General features: G+C 39.2%; 1 protein-coding gene across 4 annotated transcripts; it reads right to left on the bottom strand.

Annotated features, from left to right (window-relative positions):
• Positions 1-1,866: 1,866 nt before the first annotated feature.
• Positions 1,867-27,830, bottom strand: LOC139730908 (cholinesterase-like). Of its 4 annotated transcripts, none has more exons than XM_071641785.1 (4): positions 27,644-27,830; positions 4,820-6,385; positions 3,867-4,051; positions 1,867-3,360 (listed from the first exon to the last, which is right to left on the bottom strand). In XM_071641785.1, exons 2-4 carry the CDS (start codon positions 6,361-6,363, stop codon positions 3,206-3,208), a joined length of 1,884 nt encoding a protein of 627 aa, XP_071497886.1. In that variant the 5' UTR covers positions 6,364-6,385; positions 27,644-27,830; the 3' UTR covers positions 1,867-3,205. The 4 variants fall into 4 exon arrangements, with proteins under 4 accessions (XP_071497886.1, XP_071497889.1, XP_071497888.1 ...); XM_071641788.1 differs by lacking the exon at positions 27,644-27,830 and adding an exon at positions 18,964-19,063; XM_071641787.1 differs by lacking the exon at positions 27,644-27,830 and adding an exon at positions 10,507-10,711.
• Positions 27,831-27,868: the final 38 nt, after the last annotated feature.

The raw sequence follows: 27,868 nt of genomic DNA on the forward strand, positions 1-27,868 counted from the left end.
TACCTGCTTTGTATATTACAGTGGTGGATAACTCTCAGCCCGAAAAGAAATATTTCCAACGGCAGATTGATTTACACTCCAGCTGTAGGTTGACAATTCATGCATTACGACAACATACGACAATCGACATCAGCATACACTATACTGCGATGATAAATATATCAATATGGACGACATCTCTCTTTACAATAATTCTATGTACATTATTGACATTTTGAAGTATACTCTAATTATTTGCAGGTTGAACAGAATACTCGATATATATCGTTGCATAATAAGCATTTATATACAAGACTGGCTACTGAATCACTGCATGTACAAAATAGGACAGTTGTGTAGAAAATGACCACATGTTCACCAATCAACTATACAGTATTATATGACAAATATCATGAAGAATTAAGGTATGAAAATGCATTCTATATCGCTATAGTCATTCTTCCACGTTTATGTACGAATGTGATTCAAACTGTGCGACAATATGAGTATCGAGAAAATACTCAATGTTGTACTATTATTATCATGACATAGATATTGATGTGTGGGAAAAAATGAGAGATTAGTTTCCGACTGTAACAAATAATACTACATTCTCTCTGCCATGTATTTCTTGATTTCTTGATTACTATAACGTTAGTCGTCACTTCTTGTTCTAGAAACTTCTTCTCCACTTACGTATCATTTACAATATCTGCATCACGTCCAATATCAAAATCATAAGGGCTTTTTACACTTGTGTTTCTTAACCCCGGACTTTCTCTGACCCAGGACTATCGTTAGTCCCGTACCAAATTTTTCAGCTTTTTACACTCGCCAATTAGTCCCGTACTATCTCTTGTCCGGGGCTAAGGAGAAACCTGACCTTTTTACACTCGTATTTCTTAGCCCCGGACTTTCCAAACCACATGAATATTCATAATTACGCTGTGTACTGTACACGTACACGCACGCACCGGCAGCACTTGATTACCTCGTTTCTGATTGGTCAGTGAGGGTCGGACTTCGTCTCCGTCGCTTAGCCCAGGATTATTTTTTCGTTCTGTTTACACTCACTTGCTTGGCACCGCAATTGCGGTGCTAGCACCGTAATTGCGGTGCTAACCCCTGCTATTTTGCAGGGCCAGATAGTACCGTACTATCGGTGGGGCTAGCCCACTTTGGCAAAAACGAGTGTAAACAGAAAGTGGGCTAAGGATAGTCCCGTACCAACGGTGGAGCTAAGGCCCCCCCCCCCCCCCCCCCCCCCCCTTAGCCCCACCGTTGGTCCGGGGCTAAGCAAAAATTTACAAGTGTAAAAAGCCCTAAAGTATGGATTCCATAAAACCTTCTTTGCTGAAAATCCGAGGGCTTGTCCATACAGAGCTAACTACAGACCCTCCAACCAACTCTATGTTTCAAAATATTTTTTTTCTTTCATCGTTAGGTTTGCTCTTGGGTAGTTTAATCTACAAATAGATTATGATAATCGAAATATTATCCACAATATAAGGAACAAGGGCAACTTTACTGAGACTGATTCGTACACGGTGCAGACGACCAAATGAATGACTCGAGAGATTCCAGAGTTCTGCCAGCTGTTAGCTCCAGAAATCATGGCGACGCGCTGGACGTGCTGCTCGTGACGTAATGTGACGTCAGAGGAGCACAAAAGTAAAGCCGTTGGAGCGAGAGTGACGCCAGCGTCTTTAAGTGATATTTTGAAATCTGATGCTTGCTAATCGTTTGGGTTAGTGACGAACATATTTTATATTTCATTCACTAAATAGGACGAGTAATCCTTGACTTCGAATAATAAAGAGAGCAATTATGGATTCAAAAACTCAATGATCTTTAACTTTATGAATGCTGCTTGTCTATACTGTCAAGGATTAAACAACTGCAGGGGAAAGCTGCCAAAATATGTTCATTGTTGAATAGACCTGAATGATGGGTATAATACAATGTTGCAGTAAATATAAAAGATGTATTTACAAATAACTTTCTGTTTATCGGAACAGAAGTAGATTGATATCCAGTACTCTTCTCAAAATAAAATCATAACAAGTAAGAGTAAAGGAAACCAGATGTGTTTTCATAAAGTGCCAATAAATCAATCAATGCCAAAACGTAAGATGAGAGTATTTGTCAAAGTATTGGAAAATGTCCGTCGTTTTTACAGCTTCAGAATTTTCCCAAACCATGTCAAGCAGAAAAAACAAACATTCCCGAAATTCCCTCTTTAGATATTTCAATAGAATCTTCATAACGAAATAAAACTAAAATAGTACAAAACAATCACAAAATGCTAATATCAATTCTCGCCATTAATAAGCTCATTCTACGTCTATCCGTCATGCAACTGATGCGAAGTGTGTTTTAATCTGACGTGAATTGGTTTTATTCATTTAGTCTCTCACGCAGTCTTCGAATCGATCTTTTACCCATGCAGTAAAATTTTTCTGTCAGTATTGTCTGCACTAAATCAATTCATTGATGGTGCTCCATCTTTTTTCTTTCTTTATGATTTTTTACTTAGTAAGCATTTACCAAATGACCTTGCTGTAAAACTAACAATGATGATGATAAAGATAATGATGATAACAACAACAACAATAATAATAGTAATAGTAATGATAGTAATATTATCATCATTATTATTTTCATTATTATTATTGTTATTATTATTATCATTATCAGCATTAGCATTAGCATTATTAGCATTATCATTGTTCTTATCCTTCTTCCTTGGGTTTGGGATAATCAGTTCCTATGATAATGCGCTATCTATGCATGCCACGCATGTTCGTTTAAACTTCATCATTTTTTTTTTCTTTTTGGTGGAATCGCATGAATGTCCATTACAATGATGCTTCCCTGTAAATTCAAGTAGAGACAAAAAAAAAAAAAAACTAACTCTAACTTGGGTTTTACATCACGTGATTTTATCCCGGAGTTCAACCATGTTCATTCCCACTAGATCAACCTTCCCTCCGTCTCCATCTATCTTCTATGTAACCGCAACAGCTGCCTAATCATGATGATATAAGTCAGTCAATCAAAAAAAATATTGCAAATTCATTCCAGAGTACAGTTTGGAAACTCCAAAGAAACATGAAACGCGCCCTCTTTCGTCGAGGAGTACGACACACTTCACTGTGTTGCCCGACGACATAAGTTACTCCTCTACAAGTACTCCAGAGTTACTCCATCGACGCGCGGAATGGCATCATGGGTACTCTACGTGCTGACTGTTGTCACTGGAACATCCGGTTTCCTTCTTATCCATATAGTGATTAAATTCTGCCTTCCAGTCAACCATATACTTTGTGCTCCATTGGTAAAATTCCTCTTTCCACTGTCTTTCTGCTTCGTCAATGTTTGCTGGCAACGCAAGAACAATTAAACACATAAAAAAGAAAAATGTTGAAGTACATTGTATAATAATGCAAAAGGTTGTTTTCTTTTTACACATACAAACATTATAGATAGTGTAACAATGAGTGATAATCATTCATAAGAATTTGCAAGTGAAGTCTTGGATTGGTCTTTTCTTTTGCTTTGGGGGATTTTATATAGGCCTACCTCACTCAGAAATAAACAATTATTATTGTATGAATGCAGAATTCAGCAACCACATAAAAAAGTCAGACGACACATACAAATACAGCGTGAATAGAAAAAAATATAATCTTTTTGACTTTGGGTGAACGTATGGATATTGTCTATACCCTTCATGAGATATGCGTTAATCACGAATATTTGTCTATGTATTAATGTGATGTACGCACACATTGCTATACTTTGTTTTTTTAAAAAGGAAAAAAAAATGTTTAAATGCAATCGTGTGATTATTAGTGTACGGGAAATGTTCACATAGAATTCCCTACCTGTTTGTGTGTTGAGGTACGGTACATATTTCCACCAGAACGCACAGTAATTTGCTCGGTCCCATATATAGGATTTTGGGCTGTCAACCGTCGTATCCTTCAGCAGATACACCCACTGAGCACTCTGATTGAATAAACGCCACTCTACTTCGTCTGCAGTCTCGTCCTCGTTGATATTGGGATCCCTGAGCAGTTTGGATGACATTGTACTATCATTGGACAAGCTGTTTTCACGCATGGAGGTAGGCCCTAAGGATAATTTCTGGTACTCTTTATGGAGTGTTAAAACATTTCATGAACTGCAAAAGAGTTAGATTAAGGAGTGTTAGAAACAAAAATAAAGACACGAATATGTTACCATAGACACTATTCCCCTTTCAGAATTTTCGGAATCTATTTTGAAGTTGCAAGTTAACACCATTTCATGAATTGGAATAGAGTTACATTGAGGGGAGTAGCAAACAAAAATGACGGCATGAGTGGTATATTACCATAGACACTCTTACAAATGTTCGCAATTTTCCCACTGCTATTTACTTTGAAGAAACAAGATATTGATAGTGAAATTCAGCCGTTACCACTGGCAGTTAGTTATTGACTAAAGTCATTTACACTACATCGTCAACGTATATACTCCTACCATCACTTATTTCACACATTACACATCCATTTTAAGAAATGAATTGCTGTTGGCCTTTCTTCAAAGATGATTAAATACATTTTACTGGAACAACTTAATCCCATTATTTCCTGACGGGACCGTTTCGGCATTGCCAATTTGACAACGGCTTGTGCCTCGACATATCAATTGTCACGTATGAATTATTATAACAAAACACAGTAAAAGCCTAAAAATGACCGCATGTATGTTCTTTGTACTTCTTAGAATTCATACAATGCGCTGGTATTCTATGAAGACTTGAAGACGCTCGCGAAATTTCGCGATAACTTACCCGGTCCGCGCAAAGTTCCCCCACAATCTCATCATCTTCGTACTCAGTCTGGCGTCGTCCGCAGAGAAGCCGAAATCGGGTCGGAGTGGCTGGCCGAAGACGAACGCGATCTCGTCGCCGTGCATGACGCCCATCCACTCGGCGAACTCGTTGTTCATCGCCCGCTGGTCGAAGTGGTAGGCGTACACCTTGTTGTGCGCACTGGCGTGGTACCTGCCGAACTCGTGCGTTGGGCAGACGATGTTGTAGTCGCCGACGTACGCCTCAGTGTTGTCGCGCAAAATGACCTCATTGTTGGGGTCCAGCCAGTCCGTGTACTGGAAAGCTATTGCGTCGCGCCCAAAGTTATTCATGGACGGTATGGCTATGGCGATGTGATCGTAAAACTGAGTTCTGTTGATTAGACTCTCCGTGTCTTTATCGAATCCTGGCATATAGTAGACCATGAAGAACGATCCCTCGTTGGTATTGGTGCCAACCATTACAGTCATCTCCTCAAAAGCCCCACGCATCAGGGCTGCCGTTGGTGTCTCTGTCAAGAATTCTCCGTCCACCACCGCCACAAAGGGGAATATGTACGTGCCTTCGACCACGAACTCATTTGCAGTGATGTTCTCTGGCGGAACGCGGCGGAGGCAATCGATGATTTCGTTGATTTTTCGCGCGTCGGGTTCATATCCGTAAGGTGTGTAGCACCCAGTCCTCTCGGCCAAGAGCAAGCCGCGTCTCAGGGCCTCCTCCTTGGTGATCACAGCCCAGGGCGCCACGGACGCGCCGCTCTGAAGGACCGCCCGAGAGAACAACCCGCGACTCATCGGCGATAGCATGTGCAGGTTGACGCTGACTGAACCGGAACTCTCTCCAAAAAGCGTCATCATGTCTGGATTGCCACCAAAGCGAGCGATGTTGTCCTTCACCCAATGAAGGGCGAGGTTCTGATCGAATAGACCCATGTTACCCGGGGCGTTGTCGTCGGAATCCCCCATGGCCAAGAACCCAAAAGATGCTACTCTGTAATTCAGCGTGACTACTATAACATTTTCAGTGGTCGAGAGAACCTCACCGTTGTAGACGTCCAAAGAGGCGCAACCAGCGAAGAACCCCCCACCGTAAATCCAAACCATCACCGGGAGTGAATCGTTGTGCTCTTTCGCCGGTACCCAAACATTCAGTGTCAGGCAATTCTCGCTCAGATTGACGTTGGGGTTCCACATTTCTATCCCGCGGAAGCCCGGGTCCGACGTGTCGATGACCTGGTGGCAGGCGAACCCGTACCTGCTGGTGTCAAGGATGCCCTCCCACGGTGTCTTGGCGACAGGTTTCCTAAACCTCCTGTTGCCTACAGGTGGTTCGGCGAAAGGGATTCCAAGATACGCCCAGACCTCTTTGTCCAAGATCTGCTTCTTTATACCCTGCACTTTACCAGCTAGCGTTTGTATGACGGGATGTGAGTCAGTGGACGAACAAGACAGAAGCAGCAAGATGCCCAGCGCAAGAACAAGCTTGGCCATGGTTGTTATCGATGTCAAGTGATTTCCCTCCATGTTGCTAAAGTAGCCGCTTCATCTGAAGAGAAAAAAAAAAAGAAATCAGAGGGGGGGGGGGGATTAGCTGTAATCATACTTTGTGGTTTCGCAATTCTCTGTCTTTACAGCTGCAGTGACGTGTTTGACATGAATTAGCACATTTCAATAATTTGAGGAAGGAAAGCTCAGAATACGACTGGAACAGGGAATTGGAAGAAATACGTCTCCTGGCTGCAAGAAAAAAAAGGAGAAAAGCTGCCAAGAGCAAAAAGAAAGCAAGCCGTAATTACAGGCTTCAACGTTCCTACGATAGAAAGATGACGCGCGTTGATCTGAATCAAATTTAGTTTCATAAATATACTATAGACACATACTAAGTTTAGACATGACTCATGCGCAAGTTACTGTTCGCTGTAATTATATACTGTTTCTTTTTCTCAGTGAATACATCACGGTTTTGATCACTTTATTTTGGCCTTTGTATTGGGTAGTCTACGATGACTAGACTTTTGGGGAGGTTGCTTTTTCATGGAAATGGCGATTCTTTAAATCAACAATATCACGCATGTAATGGTGTAACACGCAATCTGCATAATGCGACATTAATTTGTCTGAAATAATGTTTGAAGTGGCATACAGCTCACTCAGATCTATACTTTATAATCCTTTGCCTTTGAGATATTGAAAACCATAATATATTGGAGTCATATCACATCCACTTACATTAATGAATCAATGGGGGTAAGTGAATGTAAAATAAAAGCAACAACAACAACAACAACAACAACAACAACAACAACAACAAAAAAAAAAAACCTGTCACAATCCTTGGTTTAACATTGGTATTTATGGACAGCGCCACCAGGGGCGTTTGTCTTGGAAGGCGCGGTAGGATGTGGAAGCGATAAGGAGCAATTAAGTCATTGGTCAGAAGCGATAAATCACCGGGCCTATTTGCGCAGCAATTCAGAAGCCAGTTTAAAGAGGCATTTTATGACTCTCGTTGTTTGTGTATAAACGACATTTTTGTTCTAATGTACTAAACGCCTTTGCAGTGGTTCCATTAAACAAACGCATACACACCTAAAATACGCTAACTGCCTTAAAGGCATTAAAAAGAATAATCCCCTCAGATTCACCTTGTGGCATTAACAAAGAGTGAATCTTAAGATTTGTCGACTGCTATTGAAGAACAATGGCATATAAAGCTGAATGTCATATCTCTCTTTTGTTTTCTTTCTGTCACAACAGTTAGACTGAACAGTCAAGGGGGAGGGGTACGGGTGCAGCATTACACCTGTCATACCTGTGCCCAGAAACGGGAAGAATAATAATGAATACTATTAGAATGGTGTTTGAAAGCTGACATGGTATTCATAAGGTAACTCATACATTCGCCTTGGACACCTTGTCTCTGATATCTCAAACTTGAAGATGCAACGTCCTAAAAGTTCAAAAATTTCTCGAAAGATATAAACTATCTCTCTTTTTCTCTCTCTCTTTGAGACTCTTTTCTTGATATACGATAAGGATATCACTTTCTCTGCCATGTTTGGGGCAAAGAACGTTGAGATAGATAGAAAGTGAGACACACACACACACACACACACACACACACAAGGAATGTGAAAATATAACTGTTATTGTACAATTGGGAATCAATTATCAAAAAATTTCTGCGCAGTGACGTTATATACAGTGACAAATTAAGATGGCAAATTTTGACGTCATCATGCTGGGTGTATGACGCCAGTGAGTGTCTTTATACCACGGCGCTTAAATTGTTTGTCATCGCTCAAAACATATAATTTCAGGTTGTTTTGATTTCAACAAGAAGTGTATTCAACAAGCTCAAATCGAGCTTAATTCTCTCATAATTCAATGCATTGCATTTTTACGAAGATACTGCCTAGGATTCTATCACGGGCAATCGATGACGTGAATAATCCATTTGGGGGGAGAGTAATACAGCGCAACCCAACACCATACCGACCACATATTCTGCTTACATGTCAGTTTGTTGCGAAACAATTACGAGCCTACGCTTTTTATTTTTATTCAATAGCGCTCCTATACTGTTTCACTCTGGTGTTTAAGTTTGACTGAGGCCAACAGCTCCTCTAGATAGAAACTGTCGTCCCACATTCCTATAATTAGACGGTGATCGTAACGGTTACTGAATTAAACAGTAGGTCTACTTATATGTGATAAATCCTTGATTTGAGTTCTTATGTGCCGCCGACGCTCCTCAAACTATCATATCGCAACAATGTTTACTAGTCGTGAAGCGATAAGGTCAGGCTATATTATGTGTAAGATGTTTAAATGCCATCATGCGACCTCAATCATTCATTCGCCTTCAACCATACAATGAGACAGTTTCTTTTAGTGGTCATGTCAACAATCCATCGATCTTTATCTTTACAATCAAATATATTTGTCATGCCTGTGAGGTACTTTTAGCGCATGTTGCTTCTCATGATGCAGACATTTTCAAGTAATTATTTTACAATGATAAAGGGTTTTGCCTACGGAAAATGGAAGCTAGGTCATAACTCTCAAACTGAATGCAAGCTATAAAAGGAAACCAAAACCCGAGGAGAAATGTGGGTTGAGTGAAAGCAGCAACATTAGTAGAACACATCAGTGAAAGTTTGAGGAAAATCGGACAATCGATACAAAAGTTATGATTTTTTTAAAGTTTTGGTGTTGGAACCCCTGTATGTGAGGAGACTACTAGAGGTTATGACGTCATGTGTGGACAACAATATAAAGAAAATATAAAGAGAATTCCACAAAAATTCACTTTTCATGAAAATTACACGTTCCATCAACTTGATACTGAATTATTCCCCCTACTTTCTGAAAGCGGTTAGTCAAGTGCTCTTTCAATCTGTTAGAAAATTGAAGTTTTGCGGTTCCAACACTAAAGCTTTAAAGATTCATAACTTTCGATTTTCCGATTTTCCTCAAACTTTCACTGATGTGTTCTACTAATGTTGCTGCTTTCACTCAATCCATATTTCTCCTTGGCTTTTGGTTCATTGCTGATATCTTATTTCAGTCACTGCAAGCACTAAGATCCTCTTGAATGCCATCTTGGAGCTGGTTTATGTCTCCATGATAACAGAGCTCACCTAAGTCGAGAGCCTTTATCGTCAAAATTCAAGACGTGAAGTTCCCCCTTCGGGGTCGACAGGGCTTTCGATATTTATGCCAAGTAATGGGATCGTTAGCCGCTGAAAATGACCGGCCAGCTCTGGCTAGATCAGGAGCGACCGCAACCCGAAAGCAAAATAGAACCTATTCGTATAATATACTTTTCCACCTCCCCGCTATGACAGTTGTATGAGGCTTACAGATTGATATTTATCCTGCAAGGCTTTCTTTACATATAATACCCCCCAATCAGATTTCTGCTGCTACATAGGAACTACCTCTTGCAGGACTATAGATTTATACTACTGTCGACAAAAAAAAAAATCATTTATTTGCTGTTCAATTTGTTTCTAATTATAATGATATCAACTAAAAAAACTAAACCGGCTGACAGGTATTGATAACAGGACAAAGGAAACTACTGACATTTTGATTCATTATCACTCAAATAAGTTGCCAATAATCAAAACTCTTCCAAGTAATTTGCAAGTCATGATTATAATAATCATGAGTATTATATCTTCTATTATGCTGCGTAGTCTACAATCTGTGATATCATCAGCACTTTCTAAATTTGGTGATCTTTGCACTTGGCATTTTTTTTTTTCATATGGCTTCAGTAGATAATTTATTTTTATGAGATACGGCTAATAAACATATTATTGTTGCACTATAAGCGGGTTATCTCAAACAGTATTAAAGTTTGATGTGCTGTGAGCACTGCTGTGAGCACTTGTCAATCGCGTCGCACTCCGAAGCGCAAACACACTATAGGTGTGAACAATATAATGATAAAGCCGGTAAAACGGGTCCATCGTGGAGTGGGGTACTGGGTTCAATCTTCAACCTGATTTACGCTCTGTGCTCTGCCGTTGGCGGCACGGGCTGCCCCATGACCATTGCCCAAGACGTTGCGTTGCGACGGTGAACATGCGCTGCTTGTAGCTCCGTGCTACACATCGATGGAACGAACGTACTGCACGGTTTCCAGGACTCACCTACCCTTTGCCTCTTGTCTCCTCTCACGTTAATGAAATTCTGGCATCGACGACCATCAAGTACCTCACGACAGCCCTTGATTTCCCCATTTCGATCGGCAAAGAAGGAAACGTATCGCCCGGGCTAACTCGATTACAGCCCAGCGAACATGCAATATGCGTAAGATGAATCTAGGGTAGCGGTGCAGCTATAGTGTGACACGGAAGAATAACAGGTCAACAAAGTGTACAATGGAGGAAAAAACAACAACAACTAACTAACTTCCTGGAAGGTATTCCAGGTCTGTGAAGCTATGCAAGTGATGGTTCCTTCCTCTATAAATGCATCAACATTATACACTCTAACACACAACGTTCCTCATATAGATGTCGCTACTGTATGAACTTCGCTATTCACTGTATGCACGCTATGCGTGTTTTCCAGTGTTGATGACACGTGCACTGACCCGAACGCAACCGGGCTAGGCTAGCCCAGGTGACAAGCCCCCGGGGGTCTCTGGAGGTATACGGTGTGTACTTTGGCAGCGGACATACATTGTATATATATGAACTTGGAAAACACTTCACTATTCCTGCACGGTTTCAAGCTCAACAGCGCCCTGCCTGGCTTGGTGCTCTTGGATCGTTCCCACCGAAGGCAAATTCAGTCATTTGTTGAATAGGTCTCTAGATACACCTCAATGCATTCTCTTTTGTAGTTATTATTGACGAGTGCGTTACATTATTTGCTCTTGCATTTATGCCGTCAGCTCGCATTACTGCATTTTATCAGGGTAACATCGATATCAAAATTTTGTGATACAAAATGAAAAAAAAATTCATTCAAGAGCATATTTAGAAGAGGGGGGGGGGGATACATTTTACCCTGACTCTTTTCTTGCCTTCTTTAAGAAGCGAAATAGAAAACGTTTGTTTAGAAATCGCGAGTGGTATAATGTTTTGGTCTACCTTATCATTATTTTATTTCAGCACCTGCACACACGAAGCGCTTGCAAGGACAAGGGAGGGCGAGTGTGCTCTGCCTCTCTGCAAATGGAGTGCTAAGACTTAAGTGAACCTCGAGTAATCAAACCACAACATATGCTGAAAGAACGCTTGGTTTACTTCAGTCGGATCCGAATTTCTTAATTTCTCACTTGACCGATATCTCAGCTAATATTGCAAGGCCTTTGATATTTGCTACCCGGCGACTAGATTTACAGAGTATTGTCTGTCGATTATGGGATAGAATGATAGACAAATCTTAACATACTTTTGCTGGTAAAGGAGGAGTACATACCTGTTGTTTTCGTGAGGATAAACAACTAGTGTCACTTTGACAGCACGGGAAAAAATAGATAAAGACTTAATCCCGACTAATGAGGCTCAAATATCCCTTTTTGATATAGGCCTACCCTTCAAGCTGATGAAGAAATACGATGCAAAAAGGAAGACGAAACATGATTCTGTTGCCTTTTTTACTAGCAAATATTAAAGGTGTTAGCAAACACACACCCACATCTACACAATCATACGCGAACCCAACGGACTGCAAGAGTGATAAGATAAACTGCCCTGTATATAGGCTCATATCTATATGGTGCATTCGAGATCAAATGCTATTTTTGTAACTTCTAAAATGACCAAAGACAATACTGACTGAAATGAAAATAAACACACGACGGTTACAAACATCACGTCATCAATTGTGTATTGTGCTGCGCCTAAAATCTATCATTCAAGATTCACGTTCGGTTGACCGGATCGTCACATGCGCCTCGACCTAATTATGGAAGGGAGACATCATTATCATTATATACAGTGTCGTTTTTGGTAGTGGTGTAGTACGGACGATCGTTATCCAACCAGGGAGGTGGAATTGTTTCTCTCTTCCACCTCCCTGATCCAGCAATGACAAATTCTGTCGCCAGGTGCATCTGAGCGCGAAGGCGAGTAGATACCAAGATGAAGGAGCTATGTCCCAATAGGAGCATGACGCACGTCATAGTACTCGCCCTGATGTCACACACAAACATATTTTGAAGGAATATACTCGCCCTCCATTCCTCCCTCCTCAATCTCTTTTCTCCACCTCCCTCTCTCAATTCGTCTCTCTTTCCCCTCTTCCCTCTCCCGCTCAGTTTCTTAAAGATCTCTCTTTCTTTCTATCTCTTTTCAGCCATCTCACTCTCTCTCTCTCCCTCTCCCTCTCTTTATCTCTTCTTCTATATCTCCCTTTCTCTCCCTCCATTTCTTCATACCTCCATCTCACCATCTCTCATTGTATATGATTGAATATATACATATATATATATGTATATATTTATATCTATCTCTCACTATATATACATATATTTCATATGGATATATTTCATATATATATATGTATATATATATATATATATATATATATATATATATATATATATATATATATTTCTCTCTGTCTTTCTCTCTGCTTGCCGCGTTCCTCTCGATCTCTCCGCAGTTGTTCAGTTTTCCCCACAAACTTCTCTCATCACATCCGACGTATTTTCCTTCCCTCTTCCGACGGGACGCTTGAAGGGAAAAAAAAATAATGAATTAGAGGGAGGAAAACAGATCGGTCATATCATTATGAGGTGGAAGGAGAGCTTTTATCCGTGCAATGATAGCAAGAACGCAGGAGGGTCTAATTGGAGGAAAGGGATGTAGAGGGTGAAACAGAGTGTCTTCCGTGTATGGGTCGGTCGTGACTGTTATCGTCTGTCACCTGCTTGCGAGCTGTGTGTAAAATACAACGTTTCTACAATATCTTGGAATCTTCATTCGCGCCTCGTAATCGCTGACAAGCACTAATAAAACCATGCATATTATAGACTCGCGGAGCTTGATAAATGATGTTGTCACACAAATCGCATTGTATACACAGCGTTCTCAGCAATGATAACAATGATATGATATCACAATTCGTTTGCCTTTAAATTATGAACGTCCTTATTGCTCTGATCGACCCCGCCACTTCATCCCGGAAAAAAGACCTACCCAGGGGCGGATTCAGGAATTCCGTAAAGAGGGGGCGCCTTTACAAAATTAAAGGGGGGGGGGGGGACGCGTGCGCCTCCCAATTTTCTTTCTTTTTAAAATTTCTTTTGTTTTAACAAGAAATAAAGGAGGGGCGCGCTCCCGGTGCGCCCCCGCCTGGATCCGCCACTGCTACCACCCTCAAATGTCATCAACTTCAAATCTTTATTATGAGCATTAGTTACTGTTGGATTATCGCATCATGTATACCGTTCTTTATCACAGAACAAATTCAACGATGAAAGACAGAACGCATGTATCATAAGATCACAGCACTCATACAATCATATAAGAATTCTCGAGAAGTACATTGCCAGATCAGATGGCCTGTAAAAAACAGCAATGACTTTTACGCATCCTTGGAATATCTTCAGTAGATTGCAACTGACATGCGTAAAGCCTGCTTGGGTCAAAGTTCGTCTCTTGATTCAGCGGCAGGGCTCTAATAAAAGTCAAAACGACCGAGCAACCACAACCAGTCGGAATGATGATGATGATGATGATGATGATAATAATAATAATAATAATAATAATAATAATAATAATAATAATAATAATAATAATACTAATCATTATCATCATCATCATCATCATCATAATGATAAAATATATAATGATGATAATAACAATAATAGTAATAATGATAATAATAATAATAACAACAATAACAACAATGAAAAATCCAGACTCGGAATTTCTATGAGGAATGTTACATATATCACTTCTCAAAACGTAAATCATTGCTTTTAAACAGAATGGCAGCATATTTACCATATTTTCTTACTGGCTAGATAAGAAAATTGCCGCATTGTCTTTGTCGCGCCATCATGAAAAATAAAAAAAAGTTTAAAGTTAAAAGTTGAATGGGAATTTTCACAACGCGCCCATTAAAAGAACTTTGTTCCTTACAAAAAAAGAAACTGCTCAAAATTGGGTGTGTGGGACAAGCAAAATCATTTTCCTGTCTAAGAATTAGTAACCTGCCAATTGTCAAAATTCTGCTCCGCGAAGAGTCTAAACCTTCTCGCACACTTATCATAATGACGCTGTCCACTTTGATAGAAAAAATAGAAATAGAAAATAGAAAAGAAAAAAATGTGTTTCCGCTTTCCTTAAATCGCTCTAAAAAAAAAATGAAATCCGTTGAACTTTAAGGTCTTGATAATGATTGTAAATCCAACATATTACTGTAACATGTATTTTATTGTCTATACCTTAATCTTTTGATTTCAACCTACCTTGAAAAGACATACTCCTTTCGCACACAAATATATTTCATCGTGCTGCGTGCCTGTATGTGTGCATAATACACTAATAGAAAAAAAGAGAGAGAGAAAAAGGGAGAGAGAGGGAGGGAGAAGGGGGAGAAAGGAAGAAAGCAGAAGAGCAGGAGAGGGAAAAGGCAGGTATTTTACAAAGTGTCGGTAGACAGAAAGCGCCGTATGGAGTTACGTTCGGCCTGGCCGCAAAGGTGTAAGCGGCTGGCCACTTAACGGTACCCGATACCTCAATGTCCTCTTGACCTGCAGAAAGGGCGTCTCGCCTGTGCGTATTACCTGTTCGAGGACGGCAAGTGTTCAACACCAATGAAGGTAGGAGCACGCAGTCTTTAGCGTGTCCTCCTGATTTCTGTGACTTTTTTTTTAAACAAGTAGATTAAAGTGATCATCAGAATAATGCTTCGCAAAACAATGTAAAAAAAAGAACCCTTTCAATCTTGGAAAAGTTACATAGCAGTAAAAAGAAAAAAATCGACACATGCCTGAACGAACTCCTTGAGCTTCGATCTACCAACCCTAAAAGACGCTGTACATACTGTGGTGTTTTTATTAAAGCAAAATAAATGTAAACTTTCTCCCTTGCGAAAGTCATCCTGTCATTAACAATTCATCAAAGATTCATTCAAACAAAAATCAACATTCAGTTGAACGTATGGTCTATTAGAACACCATAGTCTGTGGGGAAAAAACTCTAGGTATCATGATATAAATTCGATCATTCACCACCTCCACTTTTTGAAGCATTTGTTAATGATTTGTATCTTCCCGTGCTAAGGATTCATTATCACACCATATCAAAGACACTGGAGCGTTATAGGTCTATGCAGAGTTCGAATTCTTTAAGCTAGAAACATTTTAAACAATGACTTTAAAAGAAACTTCTTCTGCTCCTCATCCCTTTTCGCTTCATTTGTACTTTTCGTAGTTTCCTTCATTTTCAATTACATGTACTGCGCCGTCTTTCGATCACCCCTCTGCCTATTCTGGACGTTCACTCGCACATGTTTTCCCTGAAAGCTTCTAAAGTCAAACATATGTTTCATACAAAAACACACTCATCAAATTATTGCGTACGCAGAAGAAATTTTTTTATGTTAATCAGATAAGCAAATATAAAAATGACATTAAAAACACATGGAAAACATTAAAGAATGCTATGAATACACCTAACAATTCATCTAATATTTCTGAAGTTCGGTGGGGCAATGCCTCCAGCAACACTCCCGCTGGCATGGCTGAAATTTTTAATGACTTCTTTTCTTCAATTGGAAAAAATCTTTCTCAAAATATTCCTCTTTCTAGTAAATCTTTTAGTGATTTTTTAGATACACCTAACTCTAAAACTATATTTCTTGACCCAACATATAAAGAAGAAATAATAAAGATTGTTGCCAATTTGAAAGAAGGTAAAAGTCCTGGCCACGACGGAATTGACAACTATTTGATAAAAAACATAATTCCTCAAATAGTGGATCCCTTAGTACATATTATCAACTCATCGCTTGCAACTGGCCATGTGCCAAATAGCATGAAAATTGCGAAAGTAATTCCTATTTATAAGAAAGGGGAGAAGGATGATGTCAATAACTATAGACCCATATCTTTATTATCTTCTATTTCTAAGATTCTTGAAAGAATAGTCTACACCAGGACAGTACGTTTTCTTAAAACCTGCGACATATTTTCAAACTTTCAATTTGGATTCAGGGAAAATCACAGCACAACACACGCACTACTTGCCCTCATCGACAAAGTCACACACGCACTCGACACACGTTCACACACAATAGGTATCTTCTTGGACTTCTCCAAGGCCTTTGACACGATTAACCACGGAATACTTCTCGCCAAACTGTCTCATTATGGAATACGTGGAAAGGCCTTGGAGTGGTTCACGAGTTACCTATCAGAAAGATCCCAATTTGTACATGTCAACGGCTTTGACTCTCAAAGTAAAACAATTGCATGTGGTGTTCCACAAGGGAGTTTATTAGGCCCATTGTTATTCATTATTTATATTAATGATTTTCATAGATCCTCGGAGAAACTATCATTCATATTATTCGCGGATGACTCTAATCTTTTTTTTTCCCACCCTGACCCAAATATCTTAATAAGAACAGTCAATGAAGAATTGATAAAGGTCATACAATGGATATACGCAAACAAATTGTCATTAAATATTCAAAAAACAAAAGTTATGCTTTTTAGTAATTCTTTAGATAGCCTCCCAGGCAATATAACATTTGATACTACTCCCTTAGAAGAAGTTTCTTCTTTTAAATTTCTTGGTGTTTGCGTTGATAACAAGCTTTCATGGAGGAATCATATTGATAACATATGTAAAATTATTTCACGTAACATTGGCGTAATGAATAGATTAAAATATTATCTTCCTTCATCTGCATTATTAACTCTTTATTCTAGTTTGATACTCCCTTATTTAAACTACGGGATTCTTGCTTGGGGTAATACATACCAGATGTTACTTGATAAACTTCTTTTATTGCAAAAGAAAGCGCTTAGAATTGTTTTTAATTTACATACCCGAGAACATACAGATGCTTTGTTTTCTGACCATAAAATATTAAAAGTAAATGATTTGTATGTGTTTCAACTTGGTCAGTTTATGTTTAATTACAACAGTACCTTTTTACCTAAAATATTCCACGATTTATTTCATCGAAACAGTCATGTTCATAACTATCCCACGCGACGATCCGACGAATTCCATCTTCCGTTAATGAGAACCGCACATGCCCAAAATACATTTCTTTATACTGGACCCAGACTTTGGAATAATTTAGATAATAGTTTAAAAGATTCCCCCAAATTTGTCACATTTAAATATAAACTCAGAAAACATTTATTTTCTACTTATAATCTTAGATAATTTAAATTGCTATAATTTATGCTTGAGCTTTCACCTGTCCTGATGTCGCAGCACTTGGCGTGTTCTGTGTGCAGACCTCTCTTCTTTCTTCTCTCCTTTTCCTTTCCTGTCTATTGTTCTTCGTAGACTTGTATTGTTACCGTCTTCTCTCCTCTCGGTACTGTCTCGCGTCCAACAGTGTATATGCGTGTGGGTAATTGAATGTGTGTACGAATGTATTGTCCTTGTCTTATTTTCCCGGTACATGTGGTTCAATGAACAGTGTCCGGGCACTATAGCATTGGTATTTTATATTTTTTTCCCGACCTGTGTATCTCAAAATAACTACATGTATATTGTTATAGAATAGTATATCATTCACTCATTATTTATCTAGCGATCCACGTCCGACAAGCTTTGCTTTTTAGTGGATCACTATTTTCCATGATCGAATTTACTTTCCGCTCGCCCACGTAGTATTTGTACAGTGTTCCTCTTTATTATTGTACATATATGTTGTTCTATAATTTGTCTCGTATATTACATGAATCTTTTGCAAGCGTTTGAACAATATCAGTTAATGACATGTATACATTGTACTATGTTTTTGATTTTCGTTGATTGGAAATAAACTATGATTGAATTGAATTGAATTGAAAAAAAGTCAGAGTGACACAGACTATAACAGCTTTCTTCGATTTGACTTGGTTTGATTCATTGTTTCCCGTTTCCAAGTCTTGTTGAGCACATCTTTATGAATACATTTGCATCGCATCTTTAACCGAAAATATCTTACTGTGAGTGGTCCAAGAACGTGAATAAAAAGATGAACTATTTATTCATAAATCTTCAGTACAAGATGATGCCACACTTTTGCCTCTACGCTATATAGTCTATCGTGTATGCATCTCACCCATAGCTGCTTTGCGTTCAATGTGTTTAAACCTGCCAATGTTGTCCAACATTTAGCACATCCACCCACTGGTAAATATTTGATATACTTGACAGTGGAAGTAAACAATGGTATAAGGAAGGAAAATTATCATCGGCGGGTGGGACAGGGTTGATTGAGTCGGGGAGACAGCGGAGAAGCAAATACCAGACGAATAATGTGCATGGAGTAATTCGATCATAATATTTACAATACATTTAGATAACCCTCACCTTTATGTAGTGCCTAAGAAATAAAAGACGTCGGATGCTTTCCCGTTGCTTGGCAACCAGGATGAAAGCATTTACCTAGAAATATTATATGAGTAATACATACCGAGCTACGTAGATTTCACCCATGTACCATAATTTTGGCAATACTCGGCATACGACGTGTTATTCAAGCGGTTGGTCCCAAGTGTTGACTTAAAGCGAAGCATGGCTCAGCGTGCATTTATCAGTTGACGAATAGTCGCCTACATTATTTTGCAGCACAGGGTACGTGCCCATACGGGAGCCAGGACAAAAAGGGGAGAGAAAAGTGAAAAAAAAAGAAACAACTAAATATTCCCTCGCAAGTTTCGCGCGCACCGACAGACGAGCGGCGGATCTACTTCCGCCGCCAGCCGTAATGAACATGCCAGCTATGATCATAATCATATCATTAATATCGGCTGCGAGGCAATATACAGGGGGCAGTCTCGATATTTCCCTATTCCAGGAAGCTGTACAATCGATGAGCATGCACAGTAATAATACGTCTACGAGCGACAGGCGGTGAAGAAAAAATCTATAGTCGGAAGTTCGACGAAAACTCACATATTGATAGCTTTTAAAATGAGCCTAGAGAAAATGCTGCTTGCTTGTGTTTGCCTTGTGCGTCAACATCCGAACGATTGTCTAAAAACATCCTCTTTTTGACCTTTCATATATGACACAAATTCGTGTAATTTGCAACAAATGCGTTTGTTTGAATTGTGTTTTTTAAAATCATCACACAGTTCAATACAACAACAGTCGCGAATGTACATCAATATAGTTTCTATGCTGGCGAAAAACTGGTCGTAAATGGCTCCTCTTCGAGAAAAGATAAATGAAATCTTTTTTTTTTACTTCAAGTTTGTGTAATTGAATTCTATAATGTTCGTTCGGAGGGTTTCACGAAGAGGCTATACATTTCAAATTATGCGTAATCCTGTCACCTTTTCAAGCCGATGCTTTTGCCTGTAGCAGCTGCCCCCTATAAATGTCTCTGTAAATATCTGACACTTAATATGTAAAATATCGTTGCTCTCATTTATGTAAGCTAACACACAAAACACCCATTTTCGCCCCACAGATAAATGCGCCGATATATACATGTCTTCCCCACGGGTTTCCAGATTGCAACATTTAAGCTGTGTTTACCGCTCGTTATGCGGACAGGTTCGTGACGGGTGTGTAATATCGGCTATCACCATGCATGCTCTTAGCAATTTACTGATTAAGAGCAGGATCTGTGGGGAATGGAAAAAAAAAAGTGCGCCCATGATATCAGCTCTGGTGCTGTCACCAGCGATCGCGCGCTTATATTTTGGCCGATACCATTGGCATGTGCGGCTGGGTAATTGAATTTTCCAGGGCTGTACATTATCGTCCACAATGCAAGGGCATGTTCTCGTGCGAGACTGCTGTCGCTAAGATTGAAATGAATAGGGGAGAAATTGCCTCTGTGGTGTAGAGACGAAAAGGGGGATGGAGGTTGCTAAGGAGGCGGTAATGATAGCGAGACTCGATGGGGTAGCGTGAGGTTTCATAGCTATGCACTCCTTTACGAGCTTAACTCATCGACGCACAGTCATCCCCGATGTACAGGAATGCGAATAGATTGCTTTCTCGCGATCCTGATATCTATGAGACTTTATGCGTAAGATGGATTGATGTAATTTGATATGTACAGGCTGGGAGGGAAAAGATTATGAGAATGTATTGATAGCGGATGGCTTCACTTTAGTTTGATACAAAATAATTGATAATTCAGCCACAGCATGCAGATACATAATACGCAGGTGTATAACATTGTCAGTTCTGCATCGGCCTTTAATGCGTGCTTTCATTTCAAGGGACGTATAGTTATTAAGGTGTACGATGCTGTCTTTGAAGTGGATTATGTGCGATGGGAGGGTGGGGTGGGGGGGGGGGGGGAGGTGGGAAGGGTCAGAGATCAAACTGGTAATCCAGAGGCTGAACGTGGTATCTAATGCCAATGCACTGCCCAGTGAACATGAAATGGTTGCACATGAACTTTAAAAAAAAAAGTGTTTTTGAGGAGAGTGTGTGCCGGCACACGATGAGATCAGAAAAAGGGATATAAGAATGATACTAACAAATCCCCCTTCTTCATCTATACGTTGTCCTCAGTTTTATGTATCAAAACAATCACGCATTTAGACGATCAACATATACAGGAAATGATATAAGGATTGGGTATAGGTGGAGGAATATGAAACAATGGCAAGAGCAGGTAATATCATATTCACTGAATGGGTTATTAAGAATGATTATCGTTTTCCTGGGCGCAATTAAAATGCAATACAGTGCTCGATCAATGGATGTATAGGCTACGCTTTGCACATCTGAGGTTATAGTGGCGTAGATTTCGCTAGAAACGTGAGCACGTGCACTCGATGAAACAACAAACCTAAATAACCATTAAGTTGTCTCTCTGATCAAAATGCACATCGTAAGTGAATATTTGATAGCGATCGCTCGAACTATAGCTGTTAATGTCATGCAAATCTAACTTTAAAGGCATATAGATGTCGATGGAAACGTGAACAATAAGACTTGTCCTCCCGATCAAACCTACTCCCTAATTTAATATTTGGTACAGCGACAACCACAACCACATCCGGAGGGAATAATTGATGAAATTGTGCCTGTTTCAAACCCATATAGTAACCTCCTTGTCCTACGGAGACAACAACGTGATCCCGATACGGCGGCAGATGTGAGGGGATGGGGTGCATAATTACCCCCTTTGAATCAAGCAAGTGAAGGTGCACACGAATATGATTGGGTAATACGCTTGTTGCATCTAATATAGCTATAGGTTGCGTTCGGTGCAAGTGAAGCATTTAAGTATATAATTATAACATATGAAATATGTCTTTTTTATATATTAAAGAACCATGAATTAAGTGCTGTTGGCCATAGGGGAGAGACTCAGGGAAGGGGAGTAGTGATTCAAGTTATGTCTCTTCTTTAAGTTCTATTCATTACTGAATATATTGGCACAAGCGATCTGTCACGCACATTTAGGCAGACAAAATTTGCATTATCCGGGGACCAAATTCAAACTATAGTTTATGCCTTTACGAAATCCAGACCTATGTTTGTCTCACTGCCTGCTCATTGTTGCTTTCTGCAATTCAATTTGTTTTCTCTGTTACCTGTCAAACGATTAGCGGCATCTGATTTGCTGAGCTCAAAACAAATACAGAAACCATTTATATATCACGCACAGAAAGTGCTGCAAACACACGTGACAGAAATTAGCCCGTAATACTTTGGGGCGGATCGCTGTACACTCGGAGCCGGCGTTTGCTGAACACTGATTGCTTAGCAGTTGATGGTGGGCGAAGGTGAGCGAAAAATAGTAACGAACAAACAAACAAACAAACAAACAAACAAACCAAACAAACAAACAAACAAACAAACAAACAAACAATACCATATTATACGTAGCAGATAAACTTACATAAGCATATAAAGCGCTAGCTCTGTCCTTGGTCTGCATAAAGCAATAATCAGTGACAGAATTATGGTAATAGGTTTTGATCATCCTTTTTAGCTCGCTCTCTGTATGGCGCACCTCAACTGAATGGGAATAGATCACCATCGTAGTTTAAGGTTGTTAAACATAACAATTTCTCATGCAATGTCCGCTAGCAACTGATCATGCTTTCGTGTTTATGACAAGACTTACATTCAGGTGCAAATTTCTTCACTTTGTCTCCCTCTACAAATCAAATTTGTTAAGATCGCAACTGCTGATCTGTAAATTAACGTATATATGTCGGAAAGTTCCTTTTCCCGGTTCTTTTTTTCCGACATGTTTGTTAATTTACAGATCAGCAGTTGCGATTTTAACAAATTTGATTTGTAGAGGGAGACAAAGTGAAGAAACTCGCACCTGAACCTTCACCCCTCTGAATAATATTTTTCTTTCAAGACTTACATTGCTGGACTACTGAGCAATGAGCGTTAAATGCTGTTCAACATGTAAGGACTGGCTCGATTCACGTTCACTATGGCCTTCTCGATCTTCTCTCATGCCTCTCTCGCTCATAGACAGAGTAAAATGTATATCTTTGTGTGTGTTCGTGTGTGTGTGTGTGTGTGTGTGTGTGTGTGTGTGTGTGTGTGTGTGTGTGTGTGTGTGTGTGTGTGTGTGTGTGTACCATTGGGCAACCGCTTAGAGAGTTATAGTGGAGGTCGTCAAATCAATTCTGGTCATGATGTATTTATATACGTCACTACAAACACTGGACAAACGCTTGAGTTTTACATGAACATGAATCGAGTTTAAAAAGTAAACAAAAAAAAAGAAAAAAAAATGTTATGTATATTGAATTATGATATGTTTACATTTAACTTTATTTGTGGTTGCGAAATCAGTTAGATGTGAGGAAGACAATTTTAGATGCAATTAATTGACTTCACACTCCAATCTCCAGGGTGGAAAAAAAAGTGCGCAGGGAAGTCATAAGTTACTTTATAACCACACATAGTTGATTTGCATTGAAAAGGTGACGAAATAATAAGAGGGATCACATTAGACATTCTTCGACTGATTATCTGAAAAAAAAGGTCAATGGACTGGAAAAATTAAGACTGATGCCAGTCGAGAAGCCAATATGCGAACTATTGTATGACAGAGCAATAGATATTCTTGCCTTTCTATCTCGACAAATGATATTTGAGGTACATCGATCTAAATGTTGTGTTTATTATTGATTTTGAGAGTGACAAATTAACAAAACAAGAAAAAACAAATCATCGGCAAGGAGAAAATTTCTTGAAAGATCGTCATTTTACATATAACTTTAATAAATATCAATTGAATTTTCACATTCCACATGCTAGCTTTCTAGTTCTAACTAGCATAAGTGTTTAAGCGCGTGTAGATGTAAGTTCCGGAATATCATACCTCAGATGGAATCTCGGGTGGAAAAAAAAACACCCAACGAAAGTTGGAACATTATCATGAATGTCTTGACAGGAAATGAATTGACATGTCATAAATATGTCAAGGCATTTGGCAGTGTCGTTCTCTTAATGGGAAGTAGTAGAATGCCACATACATGTACACGGGTGTATGGCTAGCTTCGCTGTGGTGTCACCTGCCCGCGTGGCATTTGACGACAATTGTTTGTCTGTTGTATACCCCCCTCGCCAAAAAGCCAATTCACGCTGCTTTACCATCTCGCCGAGACCGAAGCTATATACGCAAAAGGTCAAAGAGGCATAGATACTAACGCCACGTACCACAAAATGCCCTTTTGCCACACCACACACTGCCCACCGTCCTTCATCGTTAAACAGGGAGGAGAAGCATTCACATCGTATGCAGAGAAATCGTCCCCATTCCAACGGAGGAGGGCATGTAGTACTATCACCTTGAAGCTAACACCCATAATACAACCAGCCAATTTTAATGATAATTTATATACTGAAGGCATACATGACTGAGTCTATAGATGTAATTATCATGAGACGATGATATTCGTTTATCCAGTCCTCGCGTGTATCCAGGCATACATACAATTATTATTCAAAGTCATTTTCCTCATCATCTTCAATTCGAATCAACGCTGACATTAACAGAATTGTATGAAATATATGAAGAGATTGTTCGCAAAAACCGGTAAGTCCATTTTTGAAGATTTTGAAGTACGGTCTCTGTCAGAAAGTACCAAATAATACCTTTTAAATGATATATTGGTCACTACATATAAAGGTACATTTTTGAAGTTATGGTCAAAAGAAGCAGAAATTTTCTTATTATTCTCTGTATTTATCTTGACCTTTCATCCCAAATATCTCCATTTGACAAATATATGGACTTATCGGTTTTTGCAAACAAACTCTTCATGTTTAATTGAACAAGAAGCCTAGCGTATTGATTTTCGTATGAACATTTACAAAACACCAAACTGTCGGTCTTGACAAAAAAACAACAATAACCAACCAACCAACCAACCAACCAACAAACAAAAACAAACAAACAAACAAACCCAATATTGGTAGGAATTCTCCTAAATAAGATAGACTGGAAAAATAATGTCAAGATTACATAATCTAACAAAAACAGTTCAAAAGAAAAATACACACACATACTGTACAAATATATATATATATATATATATATATATATATATATATATATATATATAATGAAGAAGTAAAGCATTCGTTGAATATTCTCAAACCCAACTAACAAAGACTACGATGTCACACCGAGCGAAAAGGTTATCATGGTAATAGGCTGGGTTAAGGCAGTCACGAGCTATCATCAGCAGCGTGATATAACCAAAACTCTATAGTTACGGCTGGCCTCATATTGATATTAGTCATACGGCAGAAAGTAATTCCTTTTTCTCCCCCCATTCCTCCACGCTGATATTGATTCCTCTCGACAGTCAAGTTGATACTCACGTGTGGACACACACAGACACACACAGACACACAGACACACAGACACACACACACATATTATATGCGTGTGTGTGTCTGTCTGTTTGTCTCTAATTTTCTCTCTCTCTCTATCTATCTATCTATATATCTATATATCTCTTTGTCTCTAGTAGTTGTTTCTCCTGGAGATACAACTTTGTACCATCATTCAACATATTAATTTGTCAAAAACAACAACAAACTAAATACTGAGTAAAGTGCACACAAACGCTCCCTCGTATCATCCTATAATTCGTAATCGATTTCGTATATGCATGAATCCGTTTGAGGATATTTTGGCAAGTTCGGCTTAAATGACTATAAGAAGCTTTGGAGCTTTGGAAGAAGTGAAGAGATGAATATTTCATTCAATCTTCTTGTTCTCCTGTCAAAAGATTAGATCAATATTTTCCTTCCCTCTATTCAAATCGTTCTCAGTTTCTCTCTCTGACACACACCTACACCCACCCACACACACACACCAACGCACGCATACACACATCACCCTCATGTACTCAGGAGAGGGTTGTGTATAATCTACCCTGTTAGCAAAGTTATAGTTTCCCCTCGTTATAACATTGATGAATGACGGGGCCTTGAGAGAAAAATGACAGGAACGGATATACAAAGTTCGTAATTGTTGATTTAAAAATCCCTCCGCGGCTCGGCTCTTTGAACCCTACTTCCAACAACAATGTCGGGCCGGGATCGAAGGATCTGGGTAGATTTGGTGCTCCCGCTTGCACGGTTGAAAAGCTGCATGTCAAACATTGTATGATGCATTGTATGCAATCTTAGCCCTCTCACCTGCCTGCCTTAAAGTCAGTACCTGCATAACCCGGTCACATATTGAACTACATGTATATACAATCTCGTCATGGACCACCATGTCTCTTACCATCTACCGTCACTATGGTAACTGTGACTTATAGTAGACTGCTTGTACAGAGTCTTGGAAAGTAAAATATGATATATCAATACCTTCCAGACAGGGTTGATATACGTGACTTGTATAATATACGGTTTTTAAATCTCTATATATAAATCATAAACTCACATAAATGCATACCTGTGCAAATGATATAACGAATTTTCACCCATATGAAAGGGATTTGTCAAATTATTCATAAACTTGACAAGATGAATTGGAATGAAATGAAATTTCAACCTGACAAGATGTGAAATTACTCACTCAAGTCTCTTCAAATTTCCTTAAAAGCTCCGAGCAGATCTAAAAAGTATGTATATTATATGATATACAGAGTAAGTCAGAAAACTGTCCCGTACAAGATATTGAAGCTGTCTTGTTTGAAGTATAAACATTAATCATGGGTTTCATGATATGTCTTGGTAGAGTTATCCTCCCAGCATTTTGGTACCCTTTTCATTTGGATCTGAAATTTGCATGCATGACTGAATAAAAGACAATCTTTAGGTGACGCCAAAATCTCACTTGTATCAAATGGCCCGATATTTTAAGATGAAAACAAATTTTGAAATAATTTATGACTTATGCGCACACAGAAAGACACACATACACACGCACACACACACACACACACACATTCATACACTTGATGATTATGATTATAATTGTGATGGTGGTGGTGGTTGCGGTGAATGTGTTAGGGGAGATGAATGGGGAATTACCACTTAAACATTTAGTGATGGTCTTGGTAAAAAAAAATCAATGCTTAATGAGAAAAAGGAAAATATGAACACTGTACTGTAAATGATTACCCTGTGTGCGTGTGTGTGTGTGTTAGTGTGTGTGTGTGTCTTTCTGTGTACATTATACCACAAATTATACATCTTTCAAAATTTGTTTTAATCTTCACCCAGACACTTGAAGCAAGTGATATTTTGCAGTTGTCTAAAGATTGTCTGTTATTTAGTCATGCATGCACAGATCCAAAATGAAAAAGGTACCAGAAAACACTGGGAGGATAACTCTACCAAGATATATCATGAAAAGCATGATTAGATGGTCACACTTAAGACAAAACAACTTCAAAATGGATGTGATAATTTTCGGCACCTCGCAACTTAGTCAACGCTTTTCTATGCACCTGTTCCCAGCACCCTAGTCTGGAGGTAAAATATGCCTGCCAAGAAACAAATTGATCTCAAGATCGTGAAAAATGATCATACTCGTGCTGGCGCTAATTAGTCGAGAAGCAACAGACAAAATGCAGGTTAAGACACTGATTCTTCGTTCTTTGTATAGTTTTGGGGGCCGCAGCATACGACACACTCTCTTTTTATCTAAGGGTACTCCAAGAGAGAAATGGTATTCTCACCTGATATTACTGTATGGCAGCCACGAGCTCATGTCATTCTGTCAGCCTCCGGGATTGTAAATTGCACGAGAAGAGCGTGTAAACCAGGCCTTGGTGGGTAATCCACGAGCGGGGTGATGCGCAGGGATGCGGCGATTACTGTAAGAATGCAGGTAATTGCGCCCCTGCGATATCTATCACACACATCCGGTACCAGTATTCCAGCAGCTCTGCGCGCAGACGATA

Source organism: Diadema antillarum, unplaced genomic scaffold (assembly GCF_040938485.1).
Source record: "Diadema antillarum isolate AM-2024a unplaced genomic scaffold, OU_Dant_1.0 seq00000343_RagTag, whole genome shotgun sequence".
NCBI classification, from domain to species: Eukaryota; Metazoa; Echinodermata; class Echinoidea; order Diadematoida; family Diadematidae; genus Diadema; species Diadema antillarum.

Excerpts from the sequence above, each read along its gene's own strand:
- LOC139730908 (XM_071641785.1), bottom strand. The coding sequence starts at position 6,363 with ATGGAGGGAAATCACTTGACATCGATAACAACCATGGCCAAGCTTGTT. Across the intron at positions 4,052-4,819 it reads GGGAACTTTGCGCGGACCGG|GGATCCCAATATCAACGAGG; the intron begins GTAAGTTATCGC and ends CAAACTGCTCAG. Across the intron at positions 3,361-3,866 it reads GTACCTCAACACACAAACAG|CAAACATTGACGAAGCAGAA; the intron begins GTAGGGAATTCT and ends TTGCGTTGCCAG.